Source organism: Dermacentor variabilis, chromosome 8 (genome assembly GCF_050947875.1).
Source record: "Dermacentor variabilis isolate Ectoservices chromosome 8, ASM5094787v1, whole genome shotgun sequence".
NCBI classification, from domain to species: Eukaryota; Metazoa; Arthropoda; class Arachnida; order Ixodida; family Ixodidae; genus Dermacentor; species Dermacentor variabilis.
Genome location: NC_134575.1, coordinates 67,948,307 through 67,967,626, shown reverse-complemented (window position 1 = coordinate 67,967,626; position 19,320 = coordinate 67,948,307). Strand labels below are relative to the sequence as shown.

The window sequence follows — 19,320 nt, the reverse complement described above, 5'->3', positions numbered from 1 at the left end:
TTGTTCTTCAGTATTGTTCTTCAGAACTCAAAGGCTACGTGGCGAGCGCTTCAAAGGAACAGCTTTACGATTCTTAGCAGCAGTTGTTACTTTCCGAGAGCAGTATCTGATTGTTTTAATAGCCCCGTTTTAAGAGACTCGAAATACAAACATTTGTTTCCTTCGGCGTGGACTTCGAGGATTTTGATGCTTTTCGAAGGCTGTTGAAGTTGAAGCTAGAGACATCTTACGTTTAAACACTTTGCTGCATTGTATGCAAACTCACTGAAAGACGGTTAGTAAAAATATGAACTGAGCAGTGACGCTGTTTAGTTATGTCGCTTGTTCCTTGGGCCACGTTCTAACTCTAGAACCTCTTGTCATGTTACTTTGTTCCGTATCTTGCTATCTTTCTCACTCTTGGAAACCGTTCTTGTATGCATAGACGGTTTCACCTTTTAAAGTTTCATTAGGCTAGTAGTACACGTTGTTGATAGAGCAGGTAGGAGTTGCATTCCTTACCTTTCCGCACAACACAGATGAATACAAAGGCTACATCGCAATGAGGTATATTGAGCTAACACATGCATTTCATTACATTGTTCCTCATCTACCTGTTTTTATCACTGATCGGCGGAGAAAATCCTTAACGATGCGAAGTAGTATGTGTACAAGGCGTTTGTTTAATTGTACAGACCGACACAGCAGAACATAGAAAAGACATAGCAGGAAAGGCGCTGAGGGCAGGTCTGTCTAGTGTCCTTTCTGTTAGCCAGTTTTTTTTTTTTTTTGCTGCATTCGTATTGACGTTCACTTTTTCTTTTTTGGACGTGACGCACACCCACAAAGGCAATTATGCTCATAAGGGAGAAATGAAATTACCATCTACATATAACCTATTTCTTGGATTTATTCATGTTTTTTTTTGTTTAGAGTTATAGGTTTCATGAAGAGGCACATACGAAAAAGCTCGTCACGTCAATAAATATCCCATGAGGACACCCGCCCCCATAACGCGATTCTTTTGCCAAGCAACCATGGTCGAAGAAAATAGCTTATCAGTTGCTCATGGCTCTAGAATATTTAAACCTGCTCGGATAGAGTGGCTCAAGAAAGGGGCGGGGATGAAAAAATTTTTAATAATTATCAGCGCGATTGAGCAGCCGAGTCAGAGAACCGTGTATGAATTCTGGAGAAGCGCTGGCACTCCACGCACTGTTGTCACACGCCAGTGCTGCCCACGCAAGCTTTTCTGCAAGCCTCCAATGCGCTGAAGCGGTTCTTGCCCGAGAGGCACAGGTGGCGGGCAAGGTTCTTGGCCGTGGCTTTCACACATCGCTCAGCCACACCCGACGCAGCCATGTGGGCGAAGTACGGCTGTTTCAGTCTTTCCGGTGCGCAGCGCTCCTCCCTGGGGACTCGACAACCGGTGGTGCGCGAACTGAGCTCGCGGCACGAGCGCCAGCACTCTTCGGACGTAGGGAACAAATTGCCCCTGCTGTCGTTCGCTGCCGGGCAGAGGCCGCCCGGGAAGTTCCACGGTCCACACCGATCGCCGTTGAAGAACCAGAGCGGGCCCACGACGTCCTCACTGCAGACAGGTTAGAGAGTCGGCGCCAAAAGCTCTGCACCTGCTGCTTTGTTTTTTTTTTTTGTTTTTTTTTGCATTATAAGTTATGGCTCATTTGGCCTTGCGTGCCAAGGCTACAAATGCGCAAGGAGAAACTCTGTAGTCAAAAGGCTCTTTCCTTACCGAAGAATTCTCAGAGTTCAAGCTCAACCTGCGCATGGTCATTCTGAAGAGGAACCTGCTTAACCATGGTATTCAGGTATGTTTCTAATCCTGTGCACGTACAGGTGGCTCTGCTAGTACACGCGGCCATATAGTGAAGGAGAAGCTGCTCACATTTATGGCAGCTTGTCCTTCAAGCGTTTTTTTTTTTCATATTTACGCATAGCATGGAATCGAAGCACTAGCAGCGCCTTGACTTAGAGTCGGCACACCAAACTTAACAGAATGGCACGTAGAGTCGATAATTAGGGTGTTTGGTATCCGCACATACTGAACAGAAAATTCGTTTTGATCTTAAACGTTCATAGGACAAAATTATAACTGAGGTATATTAATTAACGCGTACCTTTTAGTAAAATGCCGTTGCTAAAGGTGCGCTCGTCGTCTCTCTTCAACTTTCTTTATAGGTATGTTAGAAGTACCGGCAGTGTTTTATTAACTTACGTCCATTTTTTTCTCGTAGAGGTTTTACGTGTCTGACGTTGGGATACATCGGCAATAATCGCGCTGAATGACTAAATAAATGTTTCCTTCGCGTCATCGCTTATACTGCGTGTGCTGTTGCGGAGCCAGCGTCGATCGGCGGGCTCATCATTCCCGTAACAACTGCCGCATCTGCATCCAGTGCGTCGATGCGCGCTTTCCTATCAAGAAATAAATGCATTCAATTTATTTCCCCTCAGCGCGATACTACGACAACGTGTGCTAAGTGCAAATAAACAAGCATGCAGTTACGTAAGGCTGACTTTCAATCCACTAACGTGACTGGTGCAAATGCGCCCCTGTCGCAGCATTCAGCAGTTACGAAGATGGGGAATTCGAAACTGCGATCCACAGTTAACAGAAACGTCAAAAAATAAGCGTTGAAACTCGTACTGGTGTTGTCCAAGTAGCCGTAAGCATGGTGCCACCTGCTAATTTCCACGAGCCCGGTGTCATTATCAATGCTATGGAGATTGATCCGCCAAGTACAAACGACAGCGCTGCGATGACACGAACTGGAGCGAACGGTGGCGCAATGTGCATTGATAACGCAAGCAAATTACTGCAAGTGGCGACGCCAGGTGCGCTGATGACGTTTCCATCGTTATAAACCGTTATCGCTCATCAGCGCCGTATCCATCCCCGTCGAACCATTATGAACCGTGATCAAACGTACACCGGTGGTGCCTGCGTCTAAGGCATGGTCACGCGGCTTGTATCTCGACAACGATCTGCGGTGCGGACCGAGAGTGCCGGCTGCTGATAGCTCAAAGTACTGTGTTTCCGCCGCTTCGCGTTGCAGAGAGAAGCGCGGGCCCATATCTTCAAAGCGATCTGAGAAAAGGGCAGGGCGCGTGGTGTGTTTCGTGAGCGGTGTGTTCTCGCCGCTGCCTTCGGGCTTTTCTCGTTGGGTAAGCACAGAAATGCTTACGAGTTTACTAACAGACGCCGACAACTACAACCCGTTTCCGAACTGTTTGTGCCGCTGAATACTATGCATGTCAACTTCAGTTTTCATTCGCGATCAGGCGCCAGTGACCCTTGTCGTAAGGTTTGCTTTGTCAATCAAAGCAGTTCTTTGCTGACGCTACTTCGCAAGCCTGCTTCAATGATACCGCTGTGCAGACCACTAATATGAACTTAAAAATGGGTGGCGCGTGTTACGCTGTGGCGTGAGACGTAGAAGCTCGTATATATTTAAACTCATTTCCGGCCGTTGCAATTTATAGAACGTCGTGCTTTGATGATGTTTTGTCTGCTTAAAGTAGTTAATGGTATACAGATGGAGTTCTCCGTAGACATAATATAAAATATGCGTGTAAATGCAATAGCGCGCTTGGATGGTAATCAGTGCCTGCGCCACTGCGGGCTTGCTTTTTTAACGAAGCATACAGGGGCTCTATGCGTTCAATATGATATAAACAAAAATATTAGAGTAGAACGTAGGTAAAGCGCCCTTAAATTACTTTTTCAGAGTCCCCCAATTAACGAAGTTCGTGCGGCAGAAAGATGAACAGTTGAGTCAGTAGTTAATATAACTGATACAGAAACGATGAACAGTCGGTCGTTTTGTGATGGCCGACTAATGCGCCAGGTACCTCGGTGGGATAACAATTCACTATCATTTGTCTTTCACTTCCTTTTTCTCTGTGGTAATTTGCCTGACGTGGCTATCACCTCTCTCGCCACATGTCGCAAGGCTGGAATCAGTCCTTCCTCGACGCTGCCGCACAGCCACACACATTGGACAGTCGGATTACGAGTCTAGGTAAGTTTATTACGCCGTTCTCACATGCGCTCAAGAGCGCATGTAAGATAAGGGCTATTGTTGCATTTAATAGCTATTATTAACATCCTGCACAAAATTTTTCAGGCTTCTGTCGCATCATTTCTGCCCATTTCAGCATTTCGAAGCCCATTCTTTTACTCTAACGTTCATTCTGCTTTACGCTTTTATCATATGACGTATCTAGTGCTTCGAGTAACTTCTTAACAGCCTTTTCGTTAGAATCTCTGCAGCACTGGCACTGAGTGTCGTCGAAGTGTGCTGTAGCTCGTAAATTATGCCGCTTGTTTGCGCACGATTCCACGTAGTACATTTGATCATGGGAAGACATGCACGCATGATAGGCAGCGTTGTACGTATTCTAACTCCTGAAGGTGCGCGAAAACCAGTTGCGAAAAGGCTCTCTCCTTACAGATTGGCGGTATCTTTAAGACGACAAAGTGGATTGTTTGCGCGTATAAGTCCACCGTAGCTTTAGACACTTCGATAATGAAAGCACATTCGATGACTGTAGAAAACTGAAGAGTCGCAAGGCCTTCTTACCTGTTGCATTCAGTGAACAGAACATCTTCGTGGCATTTTGATTCCACGGTGTTCGCATTTGCACCGCAGGCGGCGTCGCAGCTGGCCAGTGACGTGAACTTGTTGGCCCCTCGGTTACACAGGGCGGCCGCCTCCTGGTCAGCTACCGGGACGCACGCTCGTTGAGATGCATCGAAGTAGAACTCGTGCTCCGGAGACTGGCAGAACACGAAGTAGAAGGCCCCGCAAAACTTCTCTCTCTTAGCCTGCAATTGACAAACGACGGTCACTGATTATACACTCTGTTTATCGCGCTCTCCCATGTCTCTTTCAGTTCACGGCCGTGTGATTTATGTTGTCGAAGAGAGATATCGGCATCCGAGGACTGCAGATAATTAGATGAACAGATTACAAAACATTGGTGTGCATAGTGTCCATTACATTCACGCATGTTAAAGGCAATTGGACATCTCCGGGAAGAGCTAGCTACGGCCTGTCGCGCGCAGCTAAGAAAAAAGTTTTCACCTTAATCTACATGCCGTTCAGCCACGGATAACGTGATTTTTTTTAATATACCGTATAGTCGCGTAAGGGTGGACTCATTTTGGCGTCGCACCACCTTACTTGTCGCGTCAAAATTTTGAAAAAACTTGAATTTCTCGTAATGCGCGCCGCGACCTTCTCTGCTACATCATGGAAGAGCTGTCCCGCGGTTTAATTACGATTAACATCCTTATCCTGTTTCCACAGCTTTGTCTCTATGTATTTACCACTAGCCTCTTTACGCCACTGTTCGATTTAAAATATTCTTCAAAATTGCTCCTCCACTGGGCGGATTTGAAGCCGCATCACGCAGCTTCCCCAAAAGCAGTAGCCCGACGCTTTCGCGCTTTTACCCCAAATGCCCGCGGGCAGCGACGAAATAACTTGGTATTCGCACGCACTGGAGCGCCACAATTGCAATGTCGGAGGCCAGGCTAAATGAGCCGGACATGGCGGGCGCGCAACCACATTACACAGCGGGTAGAGCGCGGAAGCGTGGGAGAAGAATCTCGCTGCAGTACGCGAATCATACACGACGTGTTTTGAAGACAGCTACGGTGTCAAGCCGCATTGCTTGAATTTGATCCCAATAGCGTCGACATAATCATAGTGACGTTCCTCTTCCGTAATTTCTCGCGCGAAGCACGGCATTCAGCGCGATATGCGAGATCTTCCCTTTTCTGTGACGTTTGTGTTTTGTCGGCGCCGCTCGACCTTAGAGAGTTTTAACAGTTTCGTGTGCCGTGCGGTAAGTGCGGTAATGCCGTGCCGGCCAGAAAAGTGCGCATATCCGGGTAGGCCGTACGGGAAATATTTCCGTATAAAATTTTGAAATGTAAGGAGCCTTTGCCGTATATGGTAACGTGTGCATCGTCTATTGCGAACTCAGCCGGACCAAGTCGAGCCGCAGCAGGAACATGGCGTCGGCCAGAACCTCGCGTGTTTTTTCCACCAAGGGACGAGTAAATTTAAATTCCCTTCTATGTCGCGACGAAGTGGCAGAAGTAGATAACACTTTTAACTCGGACCATAAACTGAAGCAGCTCCTTTGGCGGCGCCAAATTGTTATGGAGAGTTTAATTAAGAGGACGTGGCATTATTTGTTATTGTGGTACCTAACATGCTACTTACCCGCTCGTTTAAAGTGTCGACAGCGATGTGATTCACAACGAGCAGTTCTTTTTTATATACATTGGTACGACGAGAATATCCGCAGAAGCACATATTATTGGACGAAGTTTCAGATGTTGCTACCGGCATTGTTACTGTCCTCCACGCTTACTGTAACCCGCCACTTGCGTAAAGAGTAATGCCTGTATGGACAATCTGAAGTTCTGTAATATTCGCGAGAATGAGTATTTCTCGCTCGTCACGTAGTTGCCTTATTCCGCAATGCCTAACCAATATCACTATCATCCCTATCACGTTACTCTACGCATCGAGCAGCACTACCAGCTAATGCTTTCACATTAATCGTGGCACGGCAGTACCCAGCGGCAATACCGTACTGCAACATATTTCTGTCGATACCACAATCGTAAATGAACGGTGAAATCCGAGCATTTTACAATAAAATCGTAAATGTTGGCAGGTACGCAATCGGTTGCACTGTGTGGATCTGCTGCGGTTTGAAAAGCTAGGCATGGTGGTTTTTTTTTGTTTGTTTTTTCCCACACTGTCGAGTATAACGTTGCCGCGGTAGTAGTAGGGCAGAGAGGTGGGCTACAACATAGTACCGAAGAATACGCCAGTAAACGTGAGACAAGAATATGCCCCAGACATCAGCGACACCATCGGCTAGGAACTCGTCTACTGCCGACAGCAGCCTTCTCCTTGACAAACCACCATCCCATGTTTGGTGGCCTGTTTCTTCCTTAAATAATTGGGCCCACTCATTACGAGACACACGAAGTAAGGCAAGTTTGTACTTTGTTTTACCCGAATAATAATTAGTAGAAGTCGGAGAATGTACAACTTGCCGAATACGAATACGAAGTTTCGAATGCCTTATAGTCAAACGTATAGGCCTATATATACAGCAGAAATGTCTACTGCGGTATAATTAAGTACCACGTATGTACTAACCAGTTGGAAAAAAAGACAAATCACTATATCAGGTACGGACAATCAGTTCTAAGCACTGAATCACCAAGTGTGTCATAATAAAGCTTCACAAATATCCTTTCAACCACCTTTAGAGCCAAGTTGCAAACTATCGACTAATGGATGGCTGCTGTATGACTAGCTTTCCAAGAACGCCATATATTTGGTTGCTGAAAAAATGTCAGTCGTTGTGGAAAAAGAAAGAAATCGCTATAGAAGGACAAGTGTGCCGTGGAGACGAGGGAAAGGGCCCATTGAAAAGAAAGCATAACTGGTTGTAGCGTAAACAATTTGCGGCATGACTAGACAACCGAAAGCTGAAATGATAGAATACATGTAGAACCCACACGTTGTCATGTAAGCCTCAGTGACAAGACCTAAAACAAGACTTGCGTTGATTATTTTGCTTCTGCATGGTTTCGAAAACTTTTGTGGTTGTTTCACTTCTGAAAATTTGCTATGTTTTCTTCTGCGGACAGAACAGCAATCATACTTTAACATTCCTTTGTCGCAAAATATTTGGTGTGTTAGTATTATTTCAAAATATCGTGCAGTTCCTCTTTTAATACAAATGTGAATAGGTGATGTGAACTAGTTGATTTGTATTCGAAACTTCGAATGTTCGCCCATCTCTGTTAATTTCATTCATTACATTCAACAATTCTCTGAATATATATAGGCCACAAAACATGTTTGTTCTGGTGCGAAAAAAAATATGTAAGGCTATTTGTTATCATGCTAAGACTTCGCGAATATGTTGTTTTTGTCGCCAGCCATGCAAGTGAAAGTATGTAATTAAGTAATTATAGTGTAGGCTTTCATTTACTCGATACATTGAAGGAGTGGTATGGACCGACTAAGCCACTCCAGGAGTGCAAATGGTTCCTCACTTTTCCGAGAAATTAACGCGAGTGGAATTACGGGGATATCCACTCTCCGCAATGGGGTGTGAGCGGTATGGACAGCTCCACTACGCAACGTTTTCGCACAGTGTTCAAGCTTTCCATTTATTGCGTGCGCCCAAATTGGGGAGCACAGCTAACGGGCAGCGGCCCCAACTTAAGCTCGACGATACTGTGTGGCCAGGTGAGGAGAATAGAGCCAACAGTGGGGCTCGTTGGTGTTGATTCATTAGATAGTTATAGCAAAGTGGGATCCGCGATCCGCTTCCGCAATCCGCTACCGTGAAATGCATCTACACATAGGTGTGAGCCCACCTCCCATAGACGCTGCTACGAGGCCACCACGCCAGGCTAACTGTGCATGCATGCGCTTCGCCCAGTTCATTACCGCCTATGTGATGCCAGCGCGATTATTGTTGTTGTTTTTCTTTGTTTTCTTTTTTTCGTACAAGAGGCTCCAAGTTCTCTCACTGGTGACGGCGCTGCGAAACTCGGCAACACTTAGTGTCAGACATTTTTTCGTAATATGTATCATCAAGTGATGATGAAATCGAGCTCATCCACGTTACCGCATTTGAGAATCAATGTGTAGCACTTAACTGGATTCGTCGAAAGACACACTCCGAGAGCTTGAGGCTTCGTAGACAGAAAAGGCGCAGCGAATGCTGTGTGAGGTGATTCGCCTGGAGGTGTATTCTGTAAGTATCAATCTACCCGTTTCAGCTGCTCCTAAAGTGTGTGGTTGGCTGGGGTGCAGTATCAGTGAAAAGGAGACAGCCGCCCCGAGCAAGTCTCCCCTTCGCTGGTCAAGCTCCAGCCACATAGCGGCGGCCGAATGGACAGTCCGCTAGCTGTACTCTTAATGAATGTCCCCACTGGTTTGCACTTCGATGCCGAACAACCCCCTTCAAGAATTCGGAAAGTATGCATGAATTGGACGCGCGTAAATGAAAATATGTTCCTTTCTCTCTATACAGTAGGCCACAAAGAACAAATCAGGCGAACAGCCTCCATGGTGGTCGCTGCGCGCGCTGCCTGTCCGAGAAACAAAACGCCCTCGTATCCTGTATTTCGGTCAATCTAGTGGTTCCTACAACGCGTCTATTCTAAGATGATGCCGCGTGAATGAGGAGCGCTTTTTACATCCCTTCATAATATTTATTATACAACATGTGTTCAATATATACGGTCAACTAATTCCTGGCCTATACGGTATAGTTCGACAGACTGGTTGACGGTCATATCAGTGAAACCGGAGCTCTGTCGGTCATCGCTCGCGAAGCTGTGTAGTTGTCCAATCGTGCAGTACGGTGGAGGGCAGTGACACTGTTACGGACGAAAAGGAGTGCCGTAAAAACGGGAAATTCTGCTTCAAATTTGTGAGAACACCAAGGGATTTTGGCGCGATACTGCGCCAGGTGTATGAACAGAGGAATATGTCAAAAAATGGCATGTACAAGTGGTACAATCACTTCCGTTACGGTCGGGACAGCGTGGCGAACGCGCAGTGACAAAGTAGGCCCGTGAGGTCCTGCACGTCTTGACAACCGTTCATTTGGACAACCACACGCGTTCGCGAACGATCACTCGAGGCCTCGGGTTTCGCTGACCTGACTGCCGCCCAGTGGCACCAACTTCACCGCGCGCCGAATATTCATTTACAGTATTTATTGATCCCAGTTTTTAAACATGCGTCATACACAAATGGTTGCCGAGTTTCACGACGCCATCACTATGGCGACAGAAGTTGGTGCCTCCACCCTGGCTGTTAAAAAAGAAAAAAAGAAAGATTTAAAACGCGGCGATGCGCCGCAGTGGCTGTAAAGGACCAGGCGAAGTTCGCGCATGCGCAGAGGCTGTCTACAGTCGCGGATCAGAGAAGCAGAATGCAGATCACGGTATGCTAGAACTCTCTGTTATTGACAGCTGCGTGGCAGAAAGACAACGAAGACGAGGTTGTTGTTGTTGCCTCAGCGCTCGGTATGTTCACTTCGTCTCTTTCCGTTTTCTTCCTGTTGTGCGACAGTTAATAATGAATCACGACAAACAATACAGCGGCAATCAATGTAAGGCAATTTAAATTTCCAACACTTGAGGATATGCTTTTGTGCTACGTTACGCAGGTCCGGAGACGTTGTCAACCAGTTGTATTTAAAATTATATCTGTACTGATATTCAAATTGCACAAATGGTCTAATCGTTCACTGGAAGCACCCTGCCAAAATTGCGTAAATGTGTTGCTTTTACACAGAAATATGGGCTTTCATTTCTTTGAAATAAAGAAGAAACTTTCGTGGCGATGGATGTGAATTATATTTTCCTATTTTACGTATATTCTACGATGCAATCCCCCGAGAAACTTTCATCGGCGTTGGTGCCCCGCGTTATTTAAAATGTTGATGTAATAAGGTACGAAGAATTGTAGCTCATACAACCGTGAAGATATATAGAAGAGTCGAGAAAGGTATTCATGCTCACCCGCCGTGAAGCCTGACGAGGCATATCCGCTGGCGTGCTCGTCTCAGCCTCTGTCGTTTCCACTTCCTCTTTGGATGTCCTCTTGGTCACCTCGCTGATCCATCCGAACAAAAAAGCACGCTCTTGAATGCACAAGCATGGTTCGAATACCTCGTAAAATGACAAAACTTTTTCTAAGCAGTTAAATTCGTAGCCAATATTCCGATAATATGCAAACAAGAAGTATACAAACGCTACCAACTCCCGCATACTTAAAGTTAATGGGTGACATGCTAATCAGCAGCCGCTAAGATAATTTACGCTCCACCGAATTTCATGAAATTCGGCGTTGCTAAGCAATATTTATTGATACTTTGGTCCCTGAGAGTCTGTTTCGATGAAACATAAAACTGCAATCATTGAGAAATTTTAAATTTATTGGTCTTTCTTTTTCGAAATAGTTGTCGTACAGATATGGTATATTTCACTCCTTTTATACAGGTACGCCTATAGAGATAAATTTGATCTAATGGTGCTAGTAATTGTGGCGACCTTCTAACTCAACACAAGTCGTTTTGTACTCAATATCACGTCTGATGTCGCCTACGCTTCCAGCCAGCCTACTGCTGAACTCTTTCTGCTGAAATGAGGCAAATCAATTTTTCCAGTACTCAGAAACGAGAAAATCACAAGGGACAAACTCTTCCATGAACGTTAGGCGACCTAATGTGGTAAATCGATGCTCCATACCTCCTTCTATCACATCCCAAGAGTTACAGAAGACGACGAATGGCATAACATCGCATTCACAATCGGAAGGTACGCGGTGTTACTCCCACCACCGCCAAGTTGTATTTCAATTCCCTTCGGAATCTTAGGATGTTTCGCCCGCTTTCCGCTATCTATGTCCTGATCTAATTGTTTCAGGCCAACTTCGGTCACTGAGTATGGGCCAATAGGTATATCTGCTTAACTCCAATTGACTTCTTCAACGCCAACTTCGGTTACCTAATGTGCGCCACGAAGTATGTGCTGCTCTCCTTAACAATCGTAATAACACATAGAACATATCTCCACTAATTACGCGCCCATCGCAAGATTGCTAATGACGTCAATGGGTAAAATTATCTCAAAGGATGAACTTGCTGCCTACTTATCCCACTTTCATTTTTTTTCTTGGTTATTCCTACTTTACGATGTCTGCGTTTAAATAAAAAAAATGTTTCTGCTGTGATCTCATTTGCTCCATCATCTGTTGACTTAATGCAGCCGAAAATGGTTCCTTCGTACTTGTTCTTCTCAATCACTCTGTTATGATGCAATTTGAACAAACATTCGTCAAATGTATAAGGAAAAGTGAAGAACTACATTTGGGGCCCTGTACGGGTCTCTTGTTCAAAAGGATAGCAAGTGCAGTGAATCAGTGGTAAAGTAAGATCGTACGATTAGGGCAAATCATTTTTACGGAAGCCCGCAAAATTAAAAGGGATAGACATCAAAAATTAAATAGCTAACCTCCCGACGCACGTATCCTTTGTACAGTGCTCACGGAATGAAACGCTTCAATTTAGGCCTAGCTAATGCGCATACGTTCGTTTCCACCGGCTCACGTTCGTGTCACATCGGCGTAATTTTGTCGCGCAAGCACAGATCAGAATCCGCGTAACCGTTGGTGGCCAGTACCCAAATTCACAAAACGTTCTTACTCTAAAAGCGTTCGTGCCAGCGAATAGTCATGTGGGAAATATTATTAGCGAATGCAATCAGCCAACGGAAAAGAGCGCAAAAGCTTTGTGAACTTGGCCCTAGATTCCTAGCGACAGGACATGGCACTTTATATATCAACGGTTCTGCTAGATCTTCCCTGTCACCTTTCATTCAGTGAGCACTGTACGTCCTTCTAAAGAGCGCTCATACGGGTTTCTCAAAATGAGAAACCCGTATGAGTCTTTTTTGCAGCTTGAGGCTACAGACGGGTGGATAATAATTTTCTCTTTCCAAACCCAACAATGTACTGCCTCTTGTCAAATACTTGTGGTTGGATTGCCAGGGTGCCAATCAGCAGCACATTGCCCACCGAAATATCACAGTGCTCACTGAGAGTTAAGTCTTCTTCGAGCGTCGTCATTTGCGCCAGCTGCGAGTGGCCGCGACGCATTCGCGTGCAACCAGGATCCGACGCCGCCCCTCCCCGACGCCACACCCGCCGCCAATGGTGACAGGTGGTGCAGGTCCGCCGGCTGACCAGTGGCCTCGTCGTGCTCGGCCAGCCAGGCGCTGGTGCGTCCCAGCAGCAGCGACGCGACCAGCAGCGCGATGAGCAGCACCGAAAAGACCAGCATCCGGGCTAGGTTGCCCATCCAGTTGGTCTCTCCGGCCGAGACGCCGCTGTTGGCCGTCGACGGCTGCGCCTCCTGTAGGATGGATGCAGCGTTGGTAATACTTGGAAGGCAACTGTCACGAATTTTCACTTTTGCTGAATTTGTTATAAAGGAGTAGTATAGAACTTTACAATGGGCGAGGAGGAAAATACGCGCTTCGGGCCATTCCTGCTCTGGGGCTTCTGCGAGCCGAAGCGGGGCTGCATAACGTTACGCCTTCACGTACTGCGGTTAGATTTTGTGATGTATTAGCACGTTCTCCAAAAAGTTTGCTTGAAGTCAGTTGGCACAAGATTATCCTCAAACCATATAGCAGCCTTCGGGTGCAGAAGTAACTATAGGGCATGCGGAATGTCTCCAGGCTGGGCGAACATGCGATTCGCGTCATCAGCCGCGGTGTGGTTACGTTGCGAACAACTTTGGCTATATCGGCTTCCGAAAAGCAGCGGCGTCTATGAATTGTCAGCGTCAATGGGAAAATATTCTTGCTATTTGATCGCCTCCCGCGGGAAGTGAAACGTCAGCGTGGTCCTGTACGCGGCCAGAGCAATTCAACCCCGAAACGCCCAAGTGCCAGTCGTTATAAAACATTTGCGCAGTGGTCAATCGGCCAGTTGTGTCGGCATCTCTTGCGAAAAAAGAAAAGAAACGCAAGAACTGCACAGTAGGACCGCGCGTGATAATGTTGCACGCCCGACCCAAGTGCTATAGAGCCAACATATGTATTACCCAGCAGCTACCACATGCTTCGGACGCTAGCCCTGTTCATAGCCGGGCGCGCTCGACCACTCGGCAAGTGTGATTCATATTGTACGGCCGGCTGTTATCCCTGACCAAACTATTTGGTTCGTTGGTGGTAACCCCGTCCAATAAACGCGGCAGTTGCGTATTGTATCTTTAATAAAGATTTGAGCTTTTGTTAAAGTAAACAGCACCACTTATTTCGCAGCAAAACAGTACCCACTGTTACAATCGTCGCGTATGTTTCTTCACTACTAATTCATGCTAAACAACCGCTTAGAATTTCGGGGAGAATGTTGAGGTAATAGGACATTCCCGAGATGAATTTTTAGAAATACAACAAACACTTATCTTCGAGGCTGATGCTATGCTCACACACACGCTCACACATCGCGAGTAGCCACGTGCGCTGGGTTATCTTGAAGGTCATGCTGAGGAAGCGTGTTCTAGGTCGTCTGTCACTTCCGGCGAGTAGAGATGGCCGCACTTCTGTCTGTCTGTCTGTCTGTTTGTCTGTCTGTCTGTCTGTCTGTCTGTCTGTCTGTCTGTCTGTCTGTCTGTCTGTCTGTCTGTCTGTCTGTCTGTCTGTCTGTCTGTCTGTCTGTCTCTGTGTGCGTGTGGGGGGGATATGTGTTTCCAAGACCAAGGGCAAACTTAGCACGGCCAAACTTTGCCATAGGCCCCTTCTGTACTGCACCGTGCTTATTACGCCAGCTTACCCAATGGGCTTTTTATGCGGTCCAAAGAGTAGTTGTAGCTTCCCGTTATTTGTCGTTGAATATACCTTCAAGGTCATTTGTATTTACAGGTCCCTAATTCCGCCGTATGTGGATTTTACGGCAAACTAAACCGCGCACAGCGCCCCTTTCAGCAAGTCATACCATTGGCAAATGTTTTGATTCGGCAGTAACGAGAAAATACATAAGGTATCATGTACGCCAGACCGTTATGCACTTCGTAGTGCCTTCAGAGCACCGAGAGATTTAAAAATATATCCCTGACGATTACGATACTCCCTAATGCTAAATTTAAGCTCAGCTGTACAGGTGTTTTAATTTCTCAGTATTTTGGTTGACACGGACCATCTATCTCGTGCGGCACGTTGCAAACAGAGTGGTGTGTGGCGTGACTGCCTCGCTAATCGGCAGACAGCGAGAGGCCGTGCGTGTGCGACGCATAGGCGCGATTGACAGGGGCCGCCGCAGACAGAGCTCCACTCATGCAGTGCTTTGTTTCCGTACAAATGACGCGCGCTACTCTGGGACCATCTCGTAGCCATCGTCGCCGCAAAGCGCGTACAGCGCGGCACTACGCTTTCCTTCTCAAGCTTTCAACATGCCCTCCTCCACCGCTGCCTCATTCACACTGGAGACTGACAGCGGTCGCGCGACCAAGTAGGTTGCACAGCAATGAGTCGCAAATGGTCGCTTTTCTCGAAAAGGGACTATTCAGGTCCAGTCGCTCGCTACTCAATTTTTCAGTCGCGCGACTGTGGTCGCAAAACTCCTAAACTAATCAGCAGCGCGCCGAAAGTTACGTTATCATGTGTTTTCATCCTGCGTCGCGCCAACTACATTGTCCACGGCAGACTGCAGGCCTATAATTGGCGTATTGGCTTGTGGCGCTTAGTTGCAGCAGTTCCGGCAACGTGTTAAATGAACGCGGTGGTATTGTCAGGAAGTTAAACAACAGAAAAAGACAGCGCAAAAATTATGCACCGATTCCCACGCAACGCGAACAAGAAATCACGACTTACTCTCGATAATACTTCTCGTCATGAGCGCGGACTTCGTGCAGGAGGTGACTTGTGCGGCCGCCCACTTATCGCGAACAGAGGCGTGGGGGCACCTATTACAGTCGTTTTTTTTTTTTCGGAGGCTTCCGCACTCCCACACCTGACACCGCGGCGGAGCACACCAGCAGAGTGACGACGTCTTCGTCTTCGGTCGAATCAATATCCATGACTGCTGTCAGAACGCGAAACCAGCGAAGTGCGCGTGAACTGCGTAGGTCCCTACAGCTCCCCCTGAGAACGATACTCTCCGAGATTGCGACTTGCAGGTCACGCTCAACCGTGCCTACCTGTGTGAGCATCGGTCGCCTTCAGTCGCTTTTTGGTAGCCAGTAGCAAATGGCCGCTCGACCTCCTTAAAGGGGTGGAGACGAGAAAATTTTCGTTCATGCGTTCTTTTACTCAGGCGTTGCGTATTGCTTCAGGAAGCACGATACACACCGCGGGATTCATATATACTCGATAAATACTTTAGTAATAGCATTATTATCCCGAGAGATATCGGTTTCGGTTTCTGGGCTTCGGGTGATGCTATGACGTCGTAGGAGAGGAAACGCAACACGGCTTGGTCACGTGGGCCACAAAAAATAGAGACGTAAAACTATGCTTCGTCGTCTGCTAGCGCATACGCGTGCTCTCTGAGCAGAGGTAAGCAACTGGCGACTCTAAGTGCATGTCGCGATAATTATAAAATTGCGAAGAGCGACAACAACGGTAAGAATTATTGCGGCTTGTGAGCGTAGGTGATTCATTCCGAAGCGCCATCAGCTTTAGCTTTGAAGTGAACCGGAGGAGGCCTAGCGACGGTATCGGCGCTGCCGAACTATCAGCGGCGCTGAGGCTGCCGTCGGCGCCAAAGTGACCACTCCTCGGTCGCTGATTGGCCGCTTCGTCGTACGGCTGCCGCAGATATGGGTCCCGCACCCATCCTATGTACGGCGAGTAATTGTCGCCGTTCGCGAGCAAAACCGCCGTCGCACGGCGGCCCACGAACGGCGTGCGGCGAGTTGCCGTGCCGGTAACGTGGACGGGCCTTTACACATTGAGAAACGCCAAGCGAACAAGACACCACTCCGACCTGCCGAACTATGTGACTCACAGATGCAACGTCAACAGCGCTCCGCTACAGCGCTGTGCATGTCTCGGTTAGCCAGGGGCCAGGGTTAGCTCGGTTACAGTGTTCTAGAAGCCTGTAGCGTAGAGAAAGGATTTCTATGTGCCTGTAGCTCGGTCATAGTGGCAGCTATGCTCGGTCGCTCGGTTCAGCAATCCGAATTTCATCGCTACTCATCATACGTCACGTTCTTGTGCTAGTGTACTATAACGCCAATATTTTCGTTCGTCTGCTGTCCCGTCATAACAGCCGCGCTAGCAATGGGTCTCGACCACGAGGAGGAGGTTTTAATGACTTTCTGGAGCTGAATTAAAATTATTTTCAAATGTTTGCAGCGTCCAATACCTCGTTGTGGGTGTCCTCGCATACAGAAGCAGCCTACAACAGGCTTTTTATAGCGTCAAAATTTGGTGCCTCAACCCCTTTAAGTCGCTAGTGTGATTGAGCCTTCGTGGTTCCGCTGCACACTCCTCCTCGCGCTCTCTTCCCTTGCTTAGCCGAGCCTCCCGCTGCGCACCACGTTCGCATTAATCTTTCGCTGTGTTCCTTCACTCGGTTACAAAGGGCACGCCGACGCTCACTGCAGGAACGGGCGCCTATAGGAGTTGCGCTGTAAGACGCAAAATGTTTTCGCGCGAGCATACTTCGGCAAAACAGTTTACTTATCTACTTTCTAGTAACACAATTTCAAGCTCAGTTCCACAAGCTGCTATTTTAACATGATACGTTAAGCCAGAAACATTACCGAGTTTGGCTGCTTCTAATTTGTTGAAGTGAAGGCACGATGACACGGGCCCATAAGACACACGAGACGACACACAGCACTATTAGCCGATTACATATGGGCACAACCGCACTCAGAAACAAAAAAAAATACATTATGAAGGCAATACTTAAAGCACTGTCATTCATAACGCTGAAAAACACAATTGTCATTATCTCAAAACTATTTCTTCACCATTCACAGCTACTTGTTAAGCTACGTATAGGAATGTCCTTCAAGGCAGCGCTGGAAATGCGGCGTGTTGCTATTAATACCGCACCCCCGCAAGGCAGCGGTGTTGCCAGTGCAATAAAAAATTGGAGGAAGCTTAAGCTACGCCTTTGAGAGTGGAACTCGGTATCATCCAAAGATTCCTGACTGCTTATGACACTTCCCGGCAAAGGCACCTTTCTTGCGGATGCGTAACGCCCCTAAATAAGATTAGTGGAAGCGCGCAAGTAAGCGGCATCTGCATGGTGTAGTTGCAAGGAACCGGGTGGCCTCCGCCGCTCTATGAATGGGAGAAACACTGGAAACGGGGTTTGTGTTTGGGTTTTCGCGTAACGAAATTATGTTTGCTGGTATATTCAAATTACAATCCGACGCTATCAGGTCTTCAGGTTGTGTTTAGGTCGTACTTTACGGCTATGGTTGCGTATTTTACTTTGAGGAATTCAATTCCTTAAGTAACGCCTCTGCGCTACGCGAAGGGCGTGCGTGATTGTGGTTGGGAATGATTTTTCGCGAAACGACGGCCGACGCCCACACCGGATTTTTCGCGACACTGGGTCTTTAATGCCGTAGCGTTAAACATGCGACCTACAATATACCGCGTTCACTCTGCGTCTACACAGACAACTCGCATGAGAATTAGCTCTTAAGGCGCGTTTGTCAACGTGTTACACAGACTTCATCTGCGAAGCATTCCCATTGTGTTTAGATGTATCTCTCACTTGCCAGTGCGATGTACCATGGCAAGAATTCCCCATCGCTGCACCGCTATAAACACCGCCTCTTTTTTTTCTTGTGCGCCCGGTCCACCCTTGATGGTTACGTTGTCGCTGATTGCTCCCATGGGCTCGCTAGCCAAGCGAGTGAATGTTCTTCTTCTGTTTTGTGGTTTTCGTTTCGCAGGTGTTATTTTTCAAGTTGCCCAGTTTACCCTTTTAACAGCTCAACTAAATTAAACTCGGGCGTTTTAGATGTGAAAACCATGATCTGATTACAAAGCACGCCGCAGTGGAGGATTCTTCACCGCGGACGAGCGTTTCTAGTTTTCCGCAATCACTGGATACGGCCGCCGCTGCGCGGATCAACTCCGCGACCTCGAATTTAGCAGCACAGCGCCATAGCCACTATAAGCTATAGCACCGGCTGTCTTTGTCAGGAACCGCTGCTGAACAAATAGCACTACTGCAGCACAAGTTGAACGAGACCAGAGACCAGCGAGCCATCGACACTAAACAACACTGACCTCGGTGCAGCTAGCGGAGAAGTCGGGAAAGCCCTGTCCAGTGGCCGATTGCGCCCAGAAGTCGACAGGAGCCGCGGGCCAGTAAGGGGAGGCCGCCCATTGCAGCTCAAATGGCGTTGTTCCAGCGCGACGGCCCCGGTTCTGGTGCAGCGGCTGCTCCATGGCGAGGTCCTCCATTTCGGCTCACGCAACTTTCACCTGATCGGCTTGCCAAGAGACTAAATGTGGCGCTTCTTCTACGTTCTCATCTATGCCTCTCAGACCGGTAGGTCATGCGCTGTCTGCTCGTGCATATTCTTGTTGTTGCCCGTTTCGCTCGTGCTTCACAGCCGCTATGAAAAATTCGGCAAGGTCAAGTGAGTAAAACTAATGAACAGAAAAGGTTGCTTTCATTCACAAATAAGTGAAAATTGAGAAATTTGATTACAAGGATCAAAGAAAATAAATTGGAGAGCCTGAATATAAAGAAACTGAAATTAATGCCAAAG

At 47.3% G+C, this 19,320-nt stretch overlaps 1 protein-coding gene across 1 annotated transcript; it reads right to left on the bottom strand.

Moving 5' to 3' along the window:
• Positions 1-905: 905 nt before the first annotated feature.
• On the bottom strand, positions 906-19,096 carry LOC142591078 (uncharacterized). Its single transcript, XM_075703446.1, has 5 exons — positions 18,833-19,096; positions 12,665-12,981; positions 10,589-10,682; positions 4,584-4,828; positions 906-1,570 (listed from the first exon to the last, which is right to left on the bottom strand). The coding sequence occupies exons 1-5, from the start codon at positions 19,007-19,009 to the stop codon at positions 1,201-1,203; spliced, it is 1,203 nt and encodes a 400-aa protein (XP_075559561.1). The 5' UTR covers positions 19,010-19,096; the 3' UTR covers positions 906-1,200.
• Between the last annotated feature and the right edge of the window lie 224 nt (positions 19,097-19,320).

Bases quoted from the DNA above. Each gene is read 5' to 3' on its own strand.
- LOC142591078 (XM_075703446.1), bottom strand. From the start codon at position 19,009: ATGGAGGACCTCGCCATGGAGCAGCCGCTGCACCAGAACCGGGGCCGT. The intron at 12,982-18,832 runs GTCAGTGTTGTT...TCCATCCTACAG, and splicing joins TCTCCGCTAGCTGCACCGAG to GAGGCGCAGCCGTCGACGGC. The intron at 1,571-4,583 runs GTAAGAAGGCCT...ACCTGTCTGCAG, and splicing joins CTGTTCACTGAATGCAACAG to TGAGGACGTCGTGGGCCCGC.